Here is a 19,650-nt window from a genome sequence, read left to right on the forward strand (position 1 = left end):
TTCAAACAGGATATGAAGGCACACTGTCTCATGATCTGTAGTTCAAAAAAGATCTACCTAGAACATTTCTAGATTTTGCAGTTTGCCTACATAAAGCTAGTCATAATACCAAAAATTGAGAACACTTAATAATCCAAACACAGGGTAACCGAGCCAACTGCCATTTACGACAAGAAGATTCACCATGGGTGAGAACAAAAGATTCATCTGGATTTCATTTTTACAACTATCTTTACAACATTTCATAATGTTAAAGTATACTTAGAAGAACAAACTTAGGGAACATTCAAAGAATTAAAAACATACATAAACTGCACCAGATTTGATAAATCTAAGAACTGACACAAAATAGTTATATTTTAGTACAGTAACTGATCACATTGCTAAAGAATTATTCATTACATTATTCATATCTCCCAAATCTAAGTATAACAAAAACAGCACAGGTGATACACATGAAAAGGTGCCAAGGAACTGACTCCCTGCCAATGCCAGAATTATTCTTACCTCAGTCTGCAGGATGGCAGCCCGTTGTTCTTTAGCAGTCAAGGACTCCTTCAGCACTTCAATGTGTTGCTTACTGTCTGAGAACTGGTTTGTGAGTGTTTCTAGCTTTGTCTGTAGGGCTAGTAGTTCTGTGTCCTTTCTGGACAGTTCCTGCTTCACCTGACCAATCTAGATAAGAAAATAAAACATTGTAAGGAAAAAAGAAATGAAAACAACCACCTCTGATCTGGATCTTTGACAGATCTGAGTCACAAAATATGAAACTAAAAACAGCATTAGTTTTATGACAAAACATAATTCATCTTTTTCCATCATCTAATCTTGGATAACCACCCACCACAAAAAAAGGGGGGGGGTTTCAACAATAAGGGAAATTCCAGTTTTCATTTACTGTGTCTCCTAAACACTCTTCAAAATCCCTTAGAAAAAGAATAGAGGGAGAAAAATCCCAATTCAATTAGATTACTATGAGATAGCAGGAAGCATCTGAATACCATTGTGCTGATCAGTTTTCATTTTATTAAGTAAGACCTCTTAAAACATAAAAAGCAGAATTAGTGTAGATGTAAAACAGAAGAGAGAAAGAAAACCTCCTAGCATTGCTATTTAAAGTTAAATTTGAAAGCTGCTGCTGGTATACTGTTTATTTTTTCATTCACAACAAAAGTTTACATAAAATCCTTATCTTAAAAAGCCACCTTTAGTGTTATGAGGCATTATAAACCTGTGCCTTTTAAAAATCACGTAATTTTGATGAGTCAGGGATAGTGACCTTAAAAAAGTTTCCACCTACAAAGCTGTATCATCTACAATGTCATACCAACTAAATGGATTAAAAGTATATGACTTAAATGCATAAAGGCTCACTCTGTAAGAACTGACATGTGTAATTTGAATCTGAATTAATGACAGAGTAATCCATTAGTCAAGAGGAGCCATTCATTCTCCAATAAATTAGTCTCATCTTATTTTATTTTATTTTTTTTTAGTTTTTGTCTCATCTTAACTTAAAAAAAATTTTATTTCAAACACCTCATTTACATTTCTACTATGTCTCTAAGAATCTTCTAAATAGTCTCTTATTCTAAATGTACACCAAATAAACAAAAATCAGATTTGCTTTTACATTCTGTCTCCTGCCTAGCAAGGTAGCTGTGCACTAACAGATTAATTACTGGAAGTGTAAATCTGACTGACAAGTCAGTAATTTCAGTATTACTGATGAAAGTTCTTTGTACCTTTTTTTCATTGAAATGTATCTATAGTATTTTCACTATAATAATCTTAGGTATAGGGACAATTTTGAGAACAATTTCCCATGAGGAAGTATGAAATAAATATTACTTAAATTAAAATTAGACTTTTAAGGAGCACTAAAAATAAATGTCTAATTTACTCTTCTTGTTTAGCAAGAAGATAAGCATTTTCTCAAACGCATGAAAATTCTATTTGCAGATTTAGTTATTCATTCATTTCACAAATATTTCTATATGCTTGCTGTATGCAAACTACTTGAGGATACTAAGAACATCAGAGGAAGATGACTGTAAATGGCAGCTATCTTCATCCGGTAATATAAATATGTACCCTGGAGTTACCACATACTGTAATGCAGTGGCATCTTTCATGACACCCCTTTTCCAACAAGAAGCACATATTTATATTATTCCATCCTTAACATTCAGGTTGCACTAAAAACACACTTGTTGTATGAATGAATATTCAGGAGAAATGTTTAAAATATTATCACTTCCTCAACTAAACAACTACTACAATTTAAAGATTACCTCCAATCACATGGTTAAAAATAAGTATAAAGTCCCTGTTTCCTCAACATCTACTTAATTAAAGAATCTTCAAATGATGCTATTTTTACCATAAAGACTGAGAAAGGGAAGAAAATATTCTAAATGGAAAGTACAGTTTAGAAGCACACATGTTCCACAAATTTAGGAGCACAAGGCTTTGCAGTCACTCACACCTGAGGATAAGTGTGTCTGAGTACTGACCTCCCTAAGCCTTAGTTTCCTAATCAGTAAAATGGAGAAAGTAAACTGACGCTACTGTACCGTTGGAGATTAAATAAAATAATGTACGGAATGTGCTTATTAGCCTGTTGTCCGAAACAACAAAGAAATATTTATAATAGCTAAGAAAAAAAAAGTAAAGCTATGTATCAACTACTCCTCTAGAAAATACACAGTTACCATAAACCAAATCAGTCCCTTTTAGACAAAATATTTCACTTTACTATCTGTACTCTAAAGGGGTCCATAAATAGCAAAAACATCAAATTAGCACAAGTTTTTTTTTTTTTTTAATGCTGCATTCCTGTCTTACCCCACAATTATTTTCAGAAGCAGCTTTTCCTGACATTTGTGTGACATCTGTGCACATGGCCTAGTACAGGGCAGAAGATTGAAGAGCTCACCAGCACACTTCTGGAACCAGATTGCTTGTGTAAAAATCAAGCTCTACCTCTCCCGGCTGTATCACCTGAGCACCACTCTGCTGCCTCCATTTCTGCGTCTATAAATTGGGGTTGGGTGATATACCAACCTTAGCAGGTTATAAGTGCCTGAGTATTAGCTATTATTTTTTATTATATTTTGAAATGGAATTTTAAGTTCTTTAGACAGAAGATTAAACTAGATTTAGAGACTTTATGTTTCATGCTAATCCTAATTTACTAGATTAAGCAAATCACTTTCTATACACCTGTTCTAAAAACGGTAACATTTGTTGGAAAATCACCTAACGGAGACTTAAAGATAATACATATGAAGTTAAAGCACTTTACTCAAGAATTTCAAATTCTAGAAGAGTCGATCTTAAAAGTTCTCATTAAAAGAAGAAAAATAATTGTGACTACGTACAGTGATGGATGTTAACTTAATTTGTGGAGATCATTTATACACACACACACACACACACACGTATATACACATATATCATCATGTTGCAAATCTGAAACTAATATAAAGTTATAAATCAATTATACCTCACTTTAAAAAAAAAGAATTTCAAATTCAGATAATCACTAGAACCTAGAACATCTTCATATTCTTATACCAAAGAAGAAACAGAGATCACCATTCATATAAATCAACAAGTATCTACAAAAGGAAAGGAAAAAAAACACGCTCTGAAGTACCATCCATACAGTGACAAAAGCAACAATAAAGAACCAGAACAAGTGAGGGGTCACTGCACACAAAGTGACATATGGGTCAAACTGGTGAACAGGAGTCGGTTAAAGAGCAGAGCAGGCTGGTTAGTGCTAGTATTGGGCAAAGCTGCCAACCAAAGAGAATGAAAATATAAGCCACCCAGAAGCCAGAGCCAGCAGGGTCCCACTGTGGGATCACTGCACAAAAGAGGAAATCTTACGGCAAAGACCTCAGCCTGAAGACCAGCCGCTCTCTTTTTCAGCTCCTCCCCTTGAGCCTCTTTCGAACTTAGTTCCTCCTTCAGTTGCTCTACCTGTCACGACATTGTTATTCTTTTTCACTTATGTGTCAATTTAAGTCTTATTATCTGCTTTTTAGCCACAACAGTAACTGGAAATAACAATAACCTATATAACACATTCAAATCTGTTCCCCTAATTCCCTCTTCAAAGCACCCTAGATAGTTTCTCTGTTCTCACAGGGGTGTTTTAATGGACTTAAATGTACCAATCAGCAAATGAAAAGCAGACTGTATTATAGTATATTTTCTTCTCAAATTAGGGTGGAAAATACAAAATAATAGAAAGTTGAATATGTGAATTTTTAAGTTCGAAAATTAACATAAATTTTCTGTAGTCATTATAACAGACTCTTAAAATAATAAAGGAATATTCTACTGACTTTTATGCCAGGTATGAGTACCACAGCAAGAAGCTAGAAACTGGAGAGGCAGTTAGGATAATTGTGTATCATTCTTCTACAGTCTTCTGTTCTGAGAAACTGGGGAACTAATATAATTGGGATGCAAGGGGTACTTATTTTCTAGCTAATATTTTATAATCACAATTATGATTTTTAATTAAACCAAAACAAATCTGGCAAATTGCTAACTATAATAAACTAGATCCTCCAATTTGCCTGAATAGTTTATAGAATCAAACTAAATGGCTTTGGATCTAAGGAAAAAATATTGTGACTGAGTTTCTAAATATGAACTGACATGTCTCACAGATATGTATCTTACTGTAGATATATCTGAACATGGGAAACAATAAACCTGATAGAAATGGATCTTCTCCAAGGGATAGAGCAAAGGGCTTTTCCTTATGGAACTGTATTTGAAGGGAATATAGGATATTATTTAAGCCATTTCAGGGGGATAAAAAATAAAGGTGAGGGAACTGGGTTCAGCCTCTTCGGGTTTGACTTTTAGAATACTACACAAGAGTTAAAGAATTTGGTGTCTCATGTGGTGAGAAAAACTCAATTGGATATAATTTTAGTAAATCACCTCAGAAGTACTGATAGATATAAATGTTAAACTGTGACAATACCTATCAGCCTCATAGGAATAATTTTCTTTTAAGTGAAAACTTGAAATAACGATACATCAGTAATTCTGACTTTAGTTCTGGGAAAGTTCCATTTGAAAGAATTCTAAGTATCCTCCCCTGATGTCTGCTAAAGTAATGTGAAGTTCTTCATCATCACTAAGGAAATAGAAATATGCATCAATATCTCAAACGTCTTTTAAAAACTACAGTATCACACACCATTACCTTATTTTTCATAAATTTAGAATGGCTCCGATAGACCTCCATTTGTTTCATTTCTTCCTCCCGCTCTTCAGTACTCAAGGCCCCATTTGATTTCAGCATCTGAATTTCCTCTTCCAAGTCTCGGAGCCCACGCTCCATAGAGGAAATTTTTGAATCCTGAAGACAATGGAAGATTTAAACATTAAAGTATTCATAAAGAATCAGAGAAGTTGAAAAACTCAGTCTTTACAGATGGTGAATTTAATAAAGATATAGAAATATGCAGGAAAACTGCTGTCTAGTATTTGGTGCCTTGCTTCTAAATTATATCCTTTATGGCCACTTGGGTGAAAGGAGGAGAGTTCACATCTAGAATATGATTTTCTTCTCTGTCTCTTCCTCCAGTTCACGCCTTTCGTTTAAAGTTTAAAGTTCTACTTTAAAAAAAGTAGACGCAATGGAACGCTGGTTAAAGTTTCTTTGTACTTCATGGTCAACAAACTTCTAGGGAAAAAATTTGTAATATTAACAGAGAAACCATTCCTAGCTACTCTATCATTCTACTCTAAACCTAAAAGGTTTATTTCTGCTCCCAAAGGAGGGAGAATAAAAGTGTTTCAAAGACTTATGCAATAATGTGTATAACTATATTTGCAATAAAGATTTTATAGCATCCCATTGTAAGAATAACAAAGGGATGAATAATTATGCTAACAATTACAGTTTATCACATTACTTATTCTCTATAGTTCTCTACACATTTTAAGTATTTTGAAATAATTTTTTTTAAAAAATCACTGTCCTTATAAATCATCATCTCCACAAATAACACCTCCCAGTAGAATATTCTTCTATGTTCGATTTCTTAGTTTTGCTTCTCACAGTATCTAGTTTATCCCCTAGTTTACTTTAGATGTTATCAATTGAAGAAAGATCATTTTAGATGTCAATTACAGAAAAATTCCTCCATAGAATGAACACTTTTATATCTAGAGTTGTATATATTTATTTACCTAAGAAATAAAGTACAAGCATAAATTAAGTATAGCTTAATTTTATTTGAAATTTCAGAGAAACCACTCCTTTAGAAAGTAATTTTGAAATTACTTCCCTCTGCACTTTACCTCAAAGATTTCCTGACTGACATTCCTTGCTATCGTAATTCTTAGAGCATGCAGATAAAAGTTAAAGAATTTATCACGAGACAAATACAACTAGCAATTTTTAGGTTCAGGGGAGAGAAAAGGGGGATGTACTCCCTGTTCTGTATTGCATTATCTTTAAAAATATCACAACAAAAATTTTCTTTTACAAATCTATTCAAATTAAAACTTATATTTAGTTCAAAATTAAATGCATTGAATTAATACAATCAAGAGATACTCTAAACCTATATTCTGAATTACTTGTTTAAAATTAGTGGGTGCATCCCATTTCTACCACAGCCTAAAAAAAAAAATTAGTGGGCCACAATTCATCTCCAGGCCCATAAAGAATAAATACAGGCATAACTTGAAGATACTGTGGGCTCAGCTCCAGACCACTTTAGTAAAGTAAATATCACAATAAAGCAAGTCAAATAAATTTTTTGGTTTCCCACTGCATATAAAAGTTATGTTTATACTATAGTCTATTAAGTATATAATAGCATTATGGGGAAAAAATGTATATACCTTAGTTTAAAAATAATTTATTGCTAAAAAATACTATCATCTGAGCTTTCAGAGTCATAATCTTTTTGCTGATGGAGGGTGTTGCCTACATGTTGATAGGTACTGACTGGTCAGGGTGGTGGCTGCTGAATTTGGGGTGACTGTGGCAATTTCTTAAAATAAGGCAACAAAGAAGTTTACCACATCAATTAACTCTTCCTTTCGTGAACAATTTCTCTATAGCATCTGACACTGTCTGACAGAATTTTACCCACAGAACTTCTTTCAAAACTAGAGTCAATCCTCTCAAACCCTGCTGCTGCTTTACCAACTAAGATTATGTAATATTCTAAATCCTTGGTTGTCATTTCAATGACCTTCACGGCATCTTCACCAGGAGCAGACTCCATCTTAAGAAACCATTTTTTTTGCTCCTCCATAAGAAGCAACTCCTCGTCTGTTCAGGTTTAGCATAAGATTCAAGAAATTCAGTCACACCTTCCGGCTCCACTTCTAATTCTAGTTCTCTTGCTATTTCTGCCACATCTGTAGCTCCTCCTCTACTGAAGTCCTGAACCCCAAAGTCATCCAGGAGGACTGGAGTCAACTTCTTTCAAACTCCTATTCAGGCTGATAATTTTACCTCTTCCCACGAATCACAAATGTTCTTACTGGCATCTCGAATGGTGAACCCCTTCCAGAAGGTTTTTGATTTACTTGGCCTAGATCCTTAAGAAGAATCATTGTCTATGGCAGCTATAGCCTTACAAAGGCATTTCTTAAATAATAAGACCTGGAAATCAAAATGACCCCCTGATCCATGGACTGCAGAACGAATGTTTGTTAGTAGGCATGAAAACAACAATAATCTCTTCATCTCCATAAGAGCTCTTCAGTGAGCGGGTGCGTTATTAATGAACGGCCATATTTTGAAAGGGATCTCTTTCCTTCTGCAGTAGGTCCCAACAGTGGGCTAAAATATTCAGTAAACCATTCTGTGACAGATGCACTGCCATCTAGGCTTTGTTTAGAGAGAACAGGCAGAGCGGACTCAGCATAATTCTTAAGGCCCCAGGATTCTGGAATGGCAAATGAGCTCTGGATTCCACTTAAAGTCAGCTGCATCAGCCCCTAACAAGACAGTCAGTCTATCTTTTGAAACTTTGAAGCCAGGCACTGACTTCTCCTCTAGCTACGAAAGTCCTAAACGACATCTTCTTCCAATAGGAAGCTGTTTCCTCTACACTGAAAATCTTGTTTAGTGGAGCCACCTTCATCAGTAATCTTACTAGGTCTTCTGGATAACTTGCTGCAGCTTCTCCCTCCGTACCTGCTGTTTTACCTTGCACTTTTATGTCATGGAGATAGCCTATTTTCTTAAACCTCATGAGCCAACCTCTGCTAGCTTCAAACTTTTCTTCCGCAGCTTCCTCACCTCTCAGCCTTCACAGAATTGAGAGACTTAGAGCCTTGCTCTGGATTAGGCTTTGGCTTAAGGCAACATTGTGGCTGGTTTGATCTTCTATCCAGACCACTAAAACTTTCTCCATATGAGCAATAAGGCTGTTTCAATGTCTTATCATTCATGTGTTCACTAGAGTAGCCACTTTTAATTGCCTTCTAGAACTTTTCCTTTGCATTCACAATTCGGCTGTTTGGTGCAAGAGGCCTGGCTTTCAGCCTGTCTCAGCTTTGGACCTGTCTTCCTCACTACGCTTAATCATGTCTAGCTTTTGATTTAAAGTGAGAAACATGTAACTCTTTTCACTTAAACATGTAGAGACCATTGTAGGGTTATTAATTGGCCTAATTTCAATATTGTTGTGTCTCAAGGAATAGGGAGGCCTGAGGAAAGGGAGAGTTCCAGGGGAATGGCAGGTGAGTGAAGCAGGCAGAACACACATATTTATCAAGTTTGCCATCACAAATAGGAAGACTTTGTGGCATCCCAAAACAATTACGAGAGTAACATCAAAGATCACTGATCACAGATCACCATAACAAATATAACAATAAGGAGAAAGTTTGAAATATTGGGAGAATTTCTAACATGTGATACAGAGACATGAAGTAAGCAAATGCTGTTGGAAAAATAGCACCAAAGATCTGCCTGACGTAAAGTTGCCACAAACCTTCAATTTGTAAAAAAAAAAAAAAAAAATACAGTATCTGCAAAACACAATAAAGTGAAGAATAAAATGAGGTATGCCTATAAACTATTCTCATTGTACTATCTGAAAATTCACCTTTAAGATTACTATACATCTTCCTGGAAAAATCAGGACGTAGTCCCTTAAGAATAACTAAAATACCAGGCATATGCATGTGAATAACCTACAAATGAAATGTGGTTGACCTCTGACATTAGTGAGGGGGGGTAATGAAAAGGGGTCAATGGAAAGAGGGATTGTATTTCTAGCACCACTAGTAATTCACACAAGACAAAACCGCCTCCAGCTACAAACTCAAGCTCCACACATCACATAGACAGCCTCTAACTTTACAAAGTCCCCCACAATGCCCCAAGAAATATTATCCATCTTCTCCCTAACTCCAACACAAATACAGAGGCAGCTCTTGACCAAATCAGCACCCTCACTACCAAATCATGTCCCATAAAAGCTTCTCCCCAAAAGGGACCAAACTATAACTCTGAAAGTCATGAGGTAGCCACTGACTGCCCAGATAAGAGACCTGCCAGGATACTCACTGAAATCAGGCCAGAAAAGCAATGTCTGATATGCTCAACTTGTTCCAGCATCAACTCAACCAGACTGGGTTTATGTGAGGACAGTCCTTCCAACAAGGTTTCTTACTCCTAGAATGTATAACAACTTAGTAGATTAATTCCTTACCATCTTACTACTCTGTACTTCCCCAGCCTTGGGTCTCCCATCATTAATCAGACAATTCCAATGAGCCTATTGGAATCCCCTGTTCCTTGTTAAATTTCCCAAATCCTCACCTTTTTCCCCCCAAAATTGTCTCCTTACCCCAAGGTAAACCTGGCTTTCTCAAAGGATATATTTCCCGGCACTCTCTCCAATGAATGTCACTAATCTCCCAGTACCAGAGAAGAGCAGGAGAAAAGTTCTGCCTCCCTTTATTTACAGCTCACACTCCTTTTCACTCCACCCTCCTCACTGCTGCCATCTAGGGACTTCCCAATCACTCCTGGCCATCTGAAATCGTCTTTGGCCCCTGGTTCACCATCAATCTTCCCTTCAAATGCAACTCTTTGCCATCATCCTGGGATTTCAATGCCCTAACTCCATGATGGCCTTAATTCGAATGACCTCATCCACCAGTCCATTTCAGCTACCCACTTGATATGACTACCTTCTGGATCCTAAAATCACCCAGGGCTCTCTCCCCAGGCCTCTTGCACCATGACTTTCTATTTGCTGTTCTTACACCTCACAGAGATCTCCACTTCCCTGTCACATTTTCTCCCAACCTGTCGGTCCACTCTGAATTCCCTTCCTTCATACCCACACTACATTCTTGTACTGATCATGCAAACTACTCTCTCACCATGATCCTCAATTCATCTGCATCCCAATAATTCCGCCATTAACTATCCGGCAAAACTCACACCTAGAGCAGTACAGTAATTCTTCCCTGTTACTCCTCTGCTAAAGGAAAAAGAAAACAAATCAGAGGGGCTCCTGGGTGGCACAGTGGTTAAGCGTCTGCCTCCGGCTCAGGGCGTGATCCCGGCGTTACGGGATTGAGCCCCACGTCAGGCTCCTCCGCTATGAGCCTGCTTCTCCCTCTCCCACTCCCCCTGCTTGTGTTCCCTCTCTCGCTGGCTGTCTCTGTCTCTGTCAAATAAATAAATAAAATCTATAAAAAAAAAAAAAGAAAGAAAAAGAAAACAAATCAGAGAAGAAGGAAGGGGAAGTGGAGTGAGAAGTGGAGTGAGAAGATGGGAGGGGGAAGAAGGCAAGAGAAGGGAGGAAGTGGAGGAAAAAAAGGCAGAGGGAAGAGAAAAGAAAATTACATCACCTTGAAGACAGCTGGGCTCTTTTATGATCTATCAATCATCTTCCTTTCCTCTTCCCCGCCAAGACTATTCTAGACCTTCATAATTCTCTCAAGCTCATGCCACACTCTCAGCAACTCAACTATTTCAGCTGTGATTTCAGCATAGCATCCTCCTGACCCAACTGGGCCACCAGAATCTCAGAATCTCTTGCTTCTTAACCAAATGGCTGAAGGCTAACACAATTAAAAATAGATCCACTACCAATTAATACTATTATACTTCCCTATTCTATCAAAAGGTAAGTAACATGATTTTGGAAACACAGGTACATTCATGTGTTTTTTTCTTAGGTTTCAACAGGGCTCAGGAAATAAAATGTACAAAATGATTTGTGGGAAATGTGATCATACAACAAAACCTTTATAAGGCTCTTTCAGGATTATGTTCAAGATTGCTAATTGTCTAACTACAAAGAACACAAATTCTACTAATTTAGAATTTGTTTGGTAAATCCTTTCCCCATTGGAAATAAAGATACACACAAACAAAAATTTTTTTAAGATTTTATTTTTATTTATTTGACAGAGAGAGAGAGAGAGGGAACACAAGCAGGAGGAATGGGAGAGGGAGAAGCAGGCTTCCCACAGAGCAGGGAGCCCAATGTGGGGCTCGATCCCAGCACCCTGGGATCATGACCTGAGCCGAAGGCAGATGCTTAACGACTGAGCCACTCAGGCGCCCCACAAACAAAATTTTAAGAGGAAATCATTTAAATTCAGGAAAAGTTCTTAAAACTGTACTTGAGAAGCCTCTATTTACATAAAACTACATACCAATGACTAAATATTTTTGTTATATCACCAAATATTAAATAAAGGCCCAAAAAGCAAAAAGTGTCAAACTTTTTGGGGACTGTGAAGAAGCTAAAAAAGAGAGAGGTCCTTATCTATAAGAGTCTTTCTGCATTTATAAGCATGAATATGATGTTGATAAAAATAATAACGGCAGCAGCAGCTAACAGTTTACTATATGCTAGGTACTATTCAAAGTGTTTTACTTGCTATAACTAATTTAATCTATGGGATAGCACTATTATTACTGCCTTCTATCGATAAAGAAATTGAGGCATAGGGAGGTTAGGTAACTTACTCTGTGTCATGTAACTGATTCAAGTAAAGCCGAATTTTGAATCCAAGGAATTTAGAAGGCAAGCTCTTAACATAACATAGAGCCCAATGATTTCTAACTATTCATTAACTTAAGGCAGAGTTTTTTAAAGTATGTCCATGTTCAAGAAGTCTGCGTAGTCGAAACTATTTTCAATATAATACTATGACTTTATTTGCCTTCTCCACTATGTTAACATTTGCACTAAAAGGTATACAAACAATCGTGGGGGAAAAACTGCCAGTGTCTTAGGACAAGAGGCAGTAGTACCAAACCATACCAGCAGTCATTGTACTCTTCGGTGTCAGGCACTCACAGAAAAAAAAGAAAGAAATACTACAAATTTTTAAAAAATTAAGTAAGCTCTAGGCCCGAGTCATATGCTCTGCCAATTGAGCTAGCCAGGCGCCCCTAGAAATAAAATTTTTGCAAGCCTGCCTCCCATGAGAATGTCCCTAATGAAACGTAAAAACTATTACTTGTAATTAATCGCAACCCTTAGGACCACAACTTTTTAATATTCTCTGTGATGAAATGGGAAGGAACTAGGCATTTGTGCCCAGTGAAGTATGACAGTACTTGTGTGCCTCTTTGAGTTGCAACCTGCATTCGGTACCTTTTTCACGGAACATCAGTTTTACTTGAAAGAACAACTGACAAACTATGGTTACTAGACTTAGTATTAGGCAGGCATTTTCTAAAAATGAATGGATGAGCCTGTCATTTTAAGAGAATAAAGGGATCTTCAGTTCAAAAGGTTTAAGCATAGCTGATTCAAAGAAATTCTGGACAAGCCTTTTTGGTCCAGAGCTTTTTGTCCAGAGCCTTTTGGTCCTTTGAGTTACGATCTATAGCTAAAAGAGAAGAAAACTGAAGTTCTCTTAAAGTGTCATTTTCATTGTCTTACTATGTCTTCTCAATCTACAAAATAAGTGAAATATTATTACATACTACTTTCTAAAACTCACACAGGAAAGTGTGTAATAACTTAAAAGTATAAACTGACTCACAAGATTCTTTGTAGATTCTTACTTACCTTCATTTCAATAACAGTCTGCAGGGCTTTTGTTTTGGCAGAATCAGGAGCATTCTCAAATCTCCGATGCATCTCCTGTACAACAGAAGCAAAAAAGAGAGTAAGTGTCCTCCTTTTCACTCTTGTTTTTTCTTAAAGGGAGGGTAGAGAAGGACAGGGAGAGGGAGTAACTGTGTAAAAAAGGTGATTACCCCAGCCTTACAAGACACTCTGATCCCTGTCCACCAGACCTTCCCCAGAGGATCAGAGAACCCACAGGCTGCATTCAGGCTAGGGAAGTACAAGGGTCAAACATACAGGCATAAAGACTCCCTGTCTGTGGGGCGCCTGGGTGGCACAGCAGTTAGGCGTCTGCCTTCGGCTCAGGCGTGATCCCGGCGTTCTGGGATCGAGCCCCACATCAGGCTCCTCTGCTGTGAGCCTGCTTCTTCCTCTCCCACTCCCCCTGCTTGTGTTCCCTCTCTCACTGGCTGTCTCTGTCTCTGTCGAATAAATTTTAAAAATCTTAAAAAAAAAAAAAGAGTCCCTGTCTGTGAACACCTAGTTATTTAAAATTAGTCACACAGATGAAATCACTACAACAGATGGAAACTACAACACAACCCCAGACTGGTGTGTCAATTTTCCACATGACTCTAAGACATATAAATCAGAACTCCAAATGGTCCAAAAGGGAGAACAGAAATACTCCCTTTTTAAAACGAGAAATAAAAGCAGTTACAATTAGGGCGCCTGGGTGGCTCAATAAGTTGAGCATCTGCCCCTGCTCAAGACATGATCCCAGGGTGCTGAGACCGAGTCCCACATTGGGCTCCTTGCTTGGCGGGGAGCCTGCTTCTCCCTCTGCCTGCTGCTCCCCCTACTTGTGCTATCTCTCCTTTCTCTCTGACCAATAAATAAATCTTAACAAACAAACAAACAAAAAAGCAGTCACAATCAGTCTGCATTGCACAAAGCTACTAAAAACATTTGTGGTAACCACAGCCTATCTATAGCATCTACCCCAGAGTAACAACCTGGCTACCTGTGATGAAAATCTCTCTCTAGTGGGATGACAAGTAGAAAGAAAAAAGAAGATACGGTTGTTCATGTTTATGAAATGTCACAAAAACATAACTATTCTTTTTCATCTAAATTTTAGTGAGTTCAGAATCAGGAAGAAAGGAAGCAATGGTAGTAATATCACAATTAGGGTCTTCAAGGGTCACAGTAAAGTTATCAGACCACCTCAGGCTATTTCCTGTCCAATTTTGTGAAAGTCTCTGATTTAATCAGTCAACATTTCCAAAGTACCCTGATATAGCTTCTAGTGATCTCAGGAAATACACAGATGAATACTTTCCATCTGAACTATACTCAACCATAATAAAAGGAATGTGTAACACTTTAATTATATCTTTCACCTAATTTATTCATTCCTCCCTAGCCAAGGAGAATGGTTTGAGAAAAAACAGAAAACAGAACCGCACATTTCATTGAGTCGCCTCTTCCTGAAAGAGTAGTGCCACTGAACTGACAAACGTTCTAAATTCTAAACAGTCAACAGTTTAAAAACCAGTAACTTTTGAACATCCACATTTACCAGCTGGCTGCTGAAACTATAATGCAAACCACTACTAATATATACCACCCTTTCCGCTACTTTTCTCCCTAACTCCAGCCTTCAATATTCAACAAGGTATCCCATCTGTATGTTTAACAAATACTTCAAACTCTTCATGCACAAAAGTAAACTCTTGGTGGTGCTCTAAAGCCTGCTCCCTCCTTCCAGTCACTCAGGTCAAACACCTGAGTCTTAATGCCTTCCTTTTGTTTTCATGCCACAGTCAATCAGGAAATCTAGTTAACTCTACCTTGGAAACATATCCAAAATGCAAGCACTCCCTGCCATCTCCACTGTTACCACTTGGAGTAAGTCACCAACAACAATGTATCTTTTAGGGGCGCCTGGGTGGTACAGTTGGTTAAGCATCTGACTCTTGGTTTCAAGTCAGGTCGTGATCAGGGTCATGGGATCAAGGCCCGCATCAGGCTCCACACTCAGCAGAGTCTACTTGGGACTCTCTCTCTCCTTTTGTCCCTCCCCCAGCATGTTCCTTCTCTCTCTCTCTCTCTCCTTCCCTCCCTCTCTCTCTCTCAAATATAATAAATCTTAAAACAAAACAAAACAAAAACTATATATATAGTTATAAAACTCTATATTATAAAACTATACAGTTTTATAGTTATAAAACTATATATAGTTATAAAACTATATATATAGTTATAAAACTATATATAGTTATAAAACACTATATAATATATATATATATTTTTTTTTAATCCAACAACAAGCTCCAAATTAGGCTCCCCACCCTTTATCTTGCTCCCCTACAGTCTATTCTCAACAGACCACTCAGAGTGACCTTTAAAGCATGAATTTAATCTTGTCACTCCTCTGCTCAAAATTCTTGTCATGGTTCCCTATCTGACTCAAAGCAGAGTCAAAGTCCCTTCAGTAGCCTACAAGACCTCATCTCTTACCACTCCTTCCTCAGTCACCATGCTTCAGCCACACTGGATTCCTTGCTGTTCCTCGAATATGCTAGGCATTCTCCCATTCCTTAGGATCTTTACACCAGATGTTCCCATTGCCTAAACTCTCTTTCATCAGTTCATGGGGAGGACTTTGTCTCCTTCAAGTCTTGACTCAAATGTCTCTTCTAGATTATTAGGTTTAGGGGCGCCTGGGTGGCTCAGTTGTTGAGCGTCTGCCTTCAGCTCAGGTCACAATCCCAGGGTCCTGGGATCAAGTCCCGCATCAGGCTCCCTGCTCTGTGGAGCCTGCTCCTTCTCCCGCTCCCCCTGCTTGTGTTCCCTCTCTCTCTGTCAAATAAATAAATACAATTAAAAAAAAAAAGATTATTAGGTTTATGAGTTGTGATAATCACACTGTGGTTACATAAGAAAATGTCCCCATATATTTCAGAGATGCATACTAAAGTCTGTAGAGGTAAATTACATCACGTTAATTTGTTTTAAAATCTTTGGTGAAAAAAGAAGGAGAAGGAAAAAACAGAACACATGAAGCAAGTGTGGCAAAACTTTGGTAGTTGGTCTACCTGAGTGATAAGTATAGGTTTGAAATTTTTCATTAAAAAATTAACATTTAACGTTAGCACAACATACCTTATTTTAAAACTTAAAACTGACAAAAAAAACCCCACATGTCCTTTCCACTTTACCTTACTCTACTTTTCATTCTCCCATAGCATGTATCTTCTAACATATGAATGAATGATGAGTGACTGAATAACAAATGGCTACCAAACTTCCAAGAATTGGCTCTTTAAAGAGGGAATCTTTGAATCACTTTCTACTCCTGTGCTGAATTACATACACCTCCTCTACCTTCTATATAGCCCTCCTCTAACACTTACTATATTGTATTTGGAATAATCTTCTCTAACATACCAGACTGTAAACTCCTTCAGAGCAAAATTGTCCTTTCTATTTCTCAGGCACTGTGTGACATGTAAGCAATCACTAAAAATTATTTCTCCTCCATATCCACTCTTCTTTTGCTGGATGAAGGAAAGACTGAAAAAATGAATAAATTATCAGCTAGTTTTCTTCTTCACCTCTCTACTGGACGACTCCTTCTACCATATCAAATACAGGACCTCCTTGTTCCTAAATGTAATAGCTGTTGTCAGACCACATCCTTTCTGAACTCCATGTAATAGCTTTTTTTTTTTAAACCATAGAGAGAGTTAAGGGAGGAACATCTTTAAAATTTTCGACTGCCTTACATTAAAGAATTATCCTAGCTCTAAAGGTTTATTCTCTGTCCTTTCCCCTATCCTAAGCACAGACAGACATTTTCTAAATTCCATCCCTGGAACTCTTCTCAGTTCTATAGCCCCATTCCAGGGACTCCACCAGCCCAAAGAGAAACTTAATATGAATTAGAAAAAAAAGCAACCCCTCTGGAGTAGATGCAACCTCATCATGAAACACTGGTTGAGTTTTAGGCCTCACTTGCTCCATCAGCAGGAAGCTCTTGTTTGGCTGAATAACATGCACACCAACCATACAAGGTAGCCCTTCCCCAATCCCACGGATTCAACTACAGTTGACTCTTGAACAACATGGGTTTGAACTGTGCTGGTCCACTTATACATGTATTTTTTTTTAAGATTTTATTATTTATATTTATTAGAGAGAGCATGAGCCGGGGGGAGGGGCAAAGGGAAAAGCAGCAGACTCCCCACTGAGCAGGGAGCCCAACTAGGGCCTGCATCCCAGGACCCTGGGGACCATGACCTGAGTTAAAGGCAGACACTTAACCAACTGAGCCACCTAGGCACCCTTATATGTATTATTTTTTTGATAAATATAGTACAGTACTATAAATGTTTTCTCTTATGATTTTTTAAAAACATTTTCTTTTCTCTAGCTCACCTAAAGAATACAGTAAATAATACATATAACATACAAACTATGTGTAAATCAACCATTTATGTTATAAGTAAGGCTTGCAGTCAACAGTAGGTTATTAGTAGTCAAGTTTTGGGGGAGTCAGACATTCTTTGCAGATTTTCGACTATACAGGGGTCAGCTCCCAACCCCCTCATTGTTCAAAAGTCAACTGTCTTACCTTTCCATGGATAACCTGCAAAATCTATTTATCTAACCTTGTAGTGGACATCTATCACTTTTTCTTGCTATGATATCTAATCTCCCTTCTATGTTTGGGGATTCCACATTTTAAGACAGTCTTCTTTCCACAATAAAAGCTAAAAATGCCACATACTTTTTTCCCCAACCTTTCTTGCAGTTAAAGCCCAGACACAAAACCTAATCTCCCCAACCAGACACATACATCACTTACTTTGAATCAGAATCATTTATTTATTTATTTATTTATTTATTTATTTATTTATTTTTATTTTGTTATATTAATCACCATACAGTACATCCCCAGTTGTTGATGCAATGTTCCATGATGAATCAGAATCTTTTAACAGAAGACTTGGGGACATGAACAGTGACAGCTTTGGCAATGAGTGGCAGAGGCAGCAGCTACCTCAAGCTCCCAGTCTCAGGAAATGGCAGAGGTTCCAAGGGTAGTGTGTAGTGTCCGTGGTGTCAGCCGAACAAGCTGCTGGGTCTGTGCTCTGCACCAAGAGCAGCACTGTTTCCACCAAACCAAAAAAAGGAGTACGATGGATCTGAGACTGTTTTTGGCTATATAACTTCTGCACCCAGGCTCTCCAGCCCTCCTAGAGATTCTGCCTGGGTTATAGTTAACAGTCTCCCAAAGTTGATCTCCCTATTAACACACTAGAAAACTGTTGCTTTAATTTTTAATTATTTCTTTCTCTACCTCTCCATTCAAACAATTCATCCACATCACCAATGAATTCCAAGGTGCCAAATCTAGTGGACACCTTTCTGTCCTCATCTTCCTAGAACTCTCAGAGGCATTCAAAGCAGTGGGCCACTCCCTCCTATACACACATTTTCTCTTGACTATTATGTCACCATCCTCTCCTATTCTTCTTTCTCTCCAAGTGCTCCTTCTGTTTCTTTTGCAGGTTCTTCCTTCTAAATTAGACCCCTAAATACTATAGTGACCCGGTGACAAGTCCTATTACCTCTTCTCTTTTCCATCTAAACTCTCTAATCCATAACATTGCTTAAAATTCAACTGAAACACTAGTGAATTCCTAGGCCCTTTGCTCTGATTTCAGACTCATTTATCCAACTTCCCATTTGATATCTCTATTTAGATGTCTAATAGGTAATTTATATTCTTCATAACAAAAATCATGATTTTTCTCTTCCTTAATCTAACCCCTTATCTGATGAGTGTGATGAGAAATGAGTCTTCTCCATCTCATTAAATGGCATCACCTTCCCAGGCCTCTCAGCCAAACACCAGGGTCTCATTCTCCACAGATCTTCATTTCCCACAACCAAAGAGAAGGCAGGGATTGTTCCATCTTCAAAATATGTCTTGAATTATTCCACTTCACTCCATTTCCAGTTCAGCTGAGCCCTAGATTACTACAACAGCCATTAGTTTCCTTCTACTTCCTCTGTCCATTCTCAAGAGAGCACCAGGGTAATCGTCATAGAGCATCAACAAATTATACAGTTAAGTCTGCTTTGAATCCTTCGATGAGTTTCCCATTTACTTCTCACTCTCTACAAAATCAACATGATCTGACCATAATGGATAGAAGACTGGCCCCCTCCTCTTGTGAACTATTTTAAAATTAGATAAAATGCACAAAGTAACTGTTTTCAGACATTGGAAAACAAGCAACTAGGTCTATGATCCTTTGAAAGAAGAGAAACAAACATTGATGGCCCAGACTTGCTATTCAGTATGTGAAGCAAGGAAAGGAAGCCCAAAAAGAAAACAGCAGTCATGCAGAACTCAGAAGACAGATCAATGGATAAGACTCCTAAGACAGTGGAAATGTACAGAGCAGAGTCTAATCTGACATGGGTCCCCTTGAGTCTGGCCAAACACTAAGTGTGCGCGTGCACAGGGCAAGACTCCACAATCTCAGACAACAATTACTAGCGACAGAACTACCAG

General features: G+C 37.8%; 1 protein-coding gene across 17 annotated transcripts in view; it reads right to left on the reverse strand.

Moving 5' to 3' along the window:
* ERC1 (ELKS/RAB6-interacting/CAST family member 1) overlaps window positions 1–19,650 on the reverse strand; it is a 554,906-nt gene that overhangs the window by 425,256 nt on the left and 110,000 nt on the right. For 8 of the 17 annotated variants that reach the window (XM_048216749.2, XM_057318950.1, XM_048216750.2 and 5 more), the window contains 4 exons: window positions 13,059–13,133; window positions 5,237–5,392; window positions 3,907–3,990; window positions 508–675 (listed from right to left, as the gene is read on the reverse strand). In XM_048216749.2, coding sequence (XP_048072706.1) covers window positions 508–675; window positions 3,907–3,990; window positions 5,237–5,392; window positions 13,059–13,133 — 483 coding nt within the window. Of the gene's footprint in view, window positions 1–507; window positions 676–3,897; window positions 3,991–5,236; window positions 5,393–13,058; window positions 13,134–19,650 lie in introns of all 17 variants that reach the window. The other 9 variants (XM_057318942.1, XM_048216748.2, XM_057318944.1 and 6 more) reach the window with 2 other exon arrangements.

Source organism: Ursus arctos, unplaced genomic scaffold (genome assembly GCF_023065955.2).
Source record: "Ursus arctos isolate Adak ecotype North America unplaced genomic scaffold, UrsArc2.0 scaffold_26, whole genome shotgun sequence".
NCBI classification, from domain to species: Eukaryota; Metazoa; Chordata; class Mammalia; order Carnivora; family Ursidae; genus Ursus; species Ursus arctos.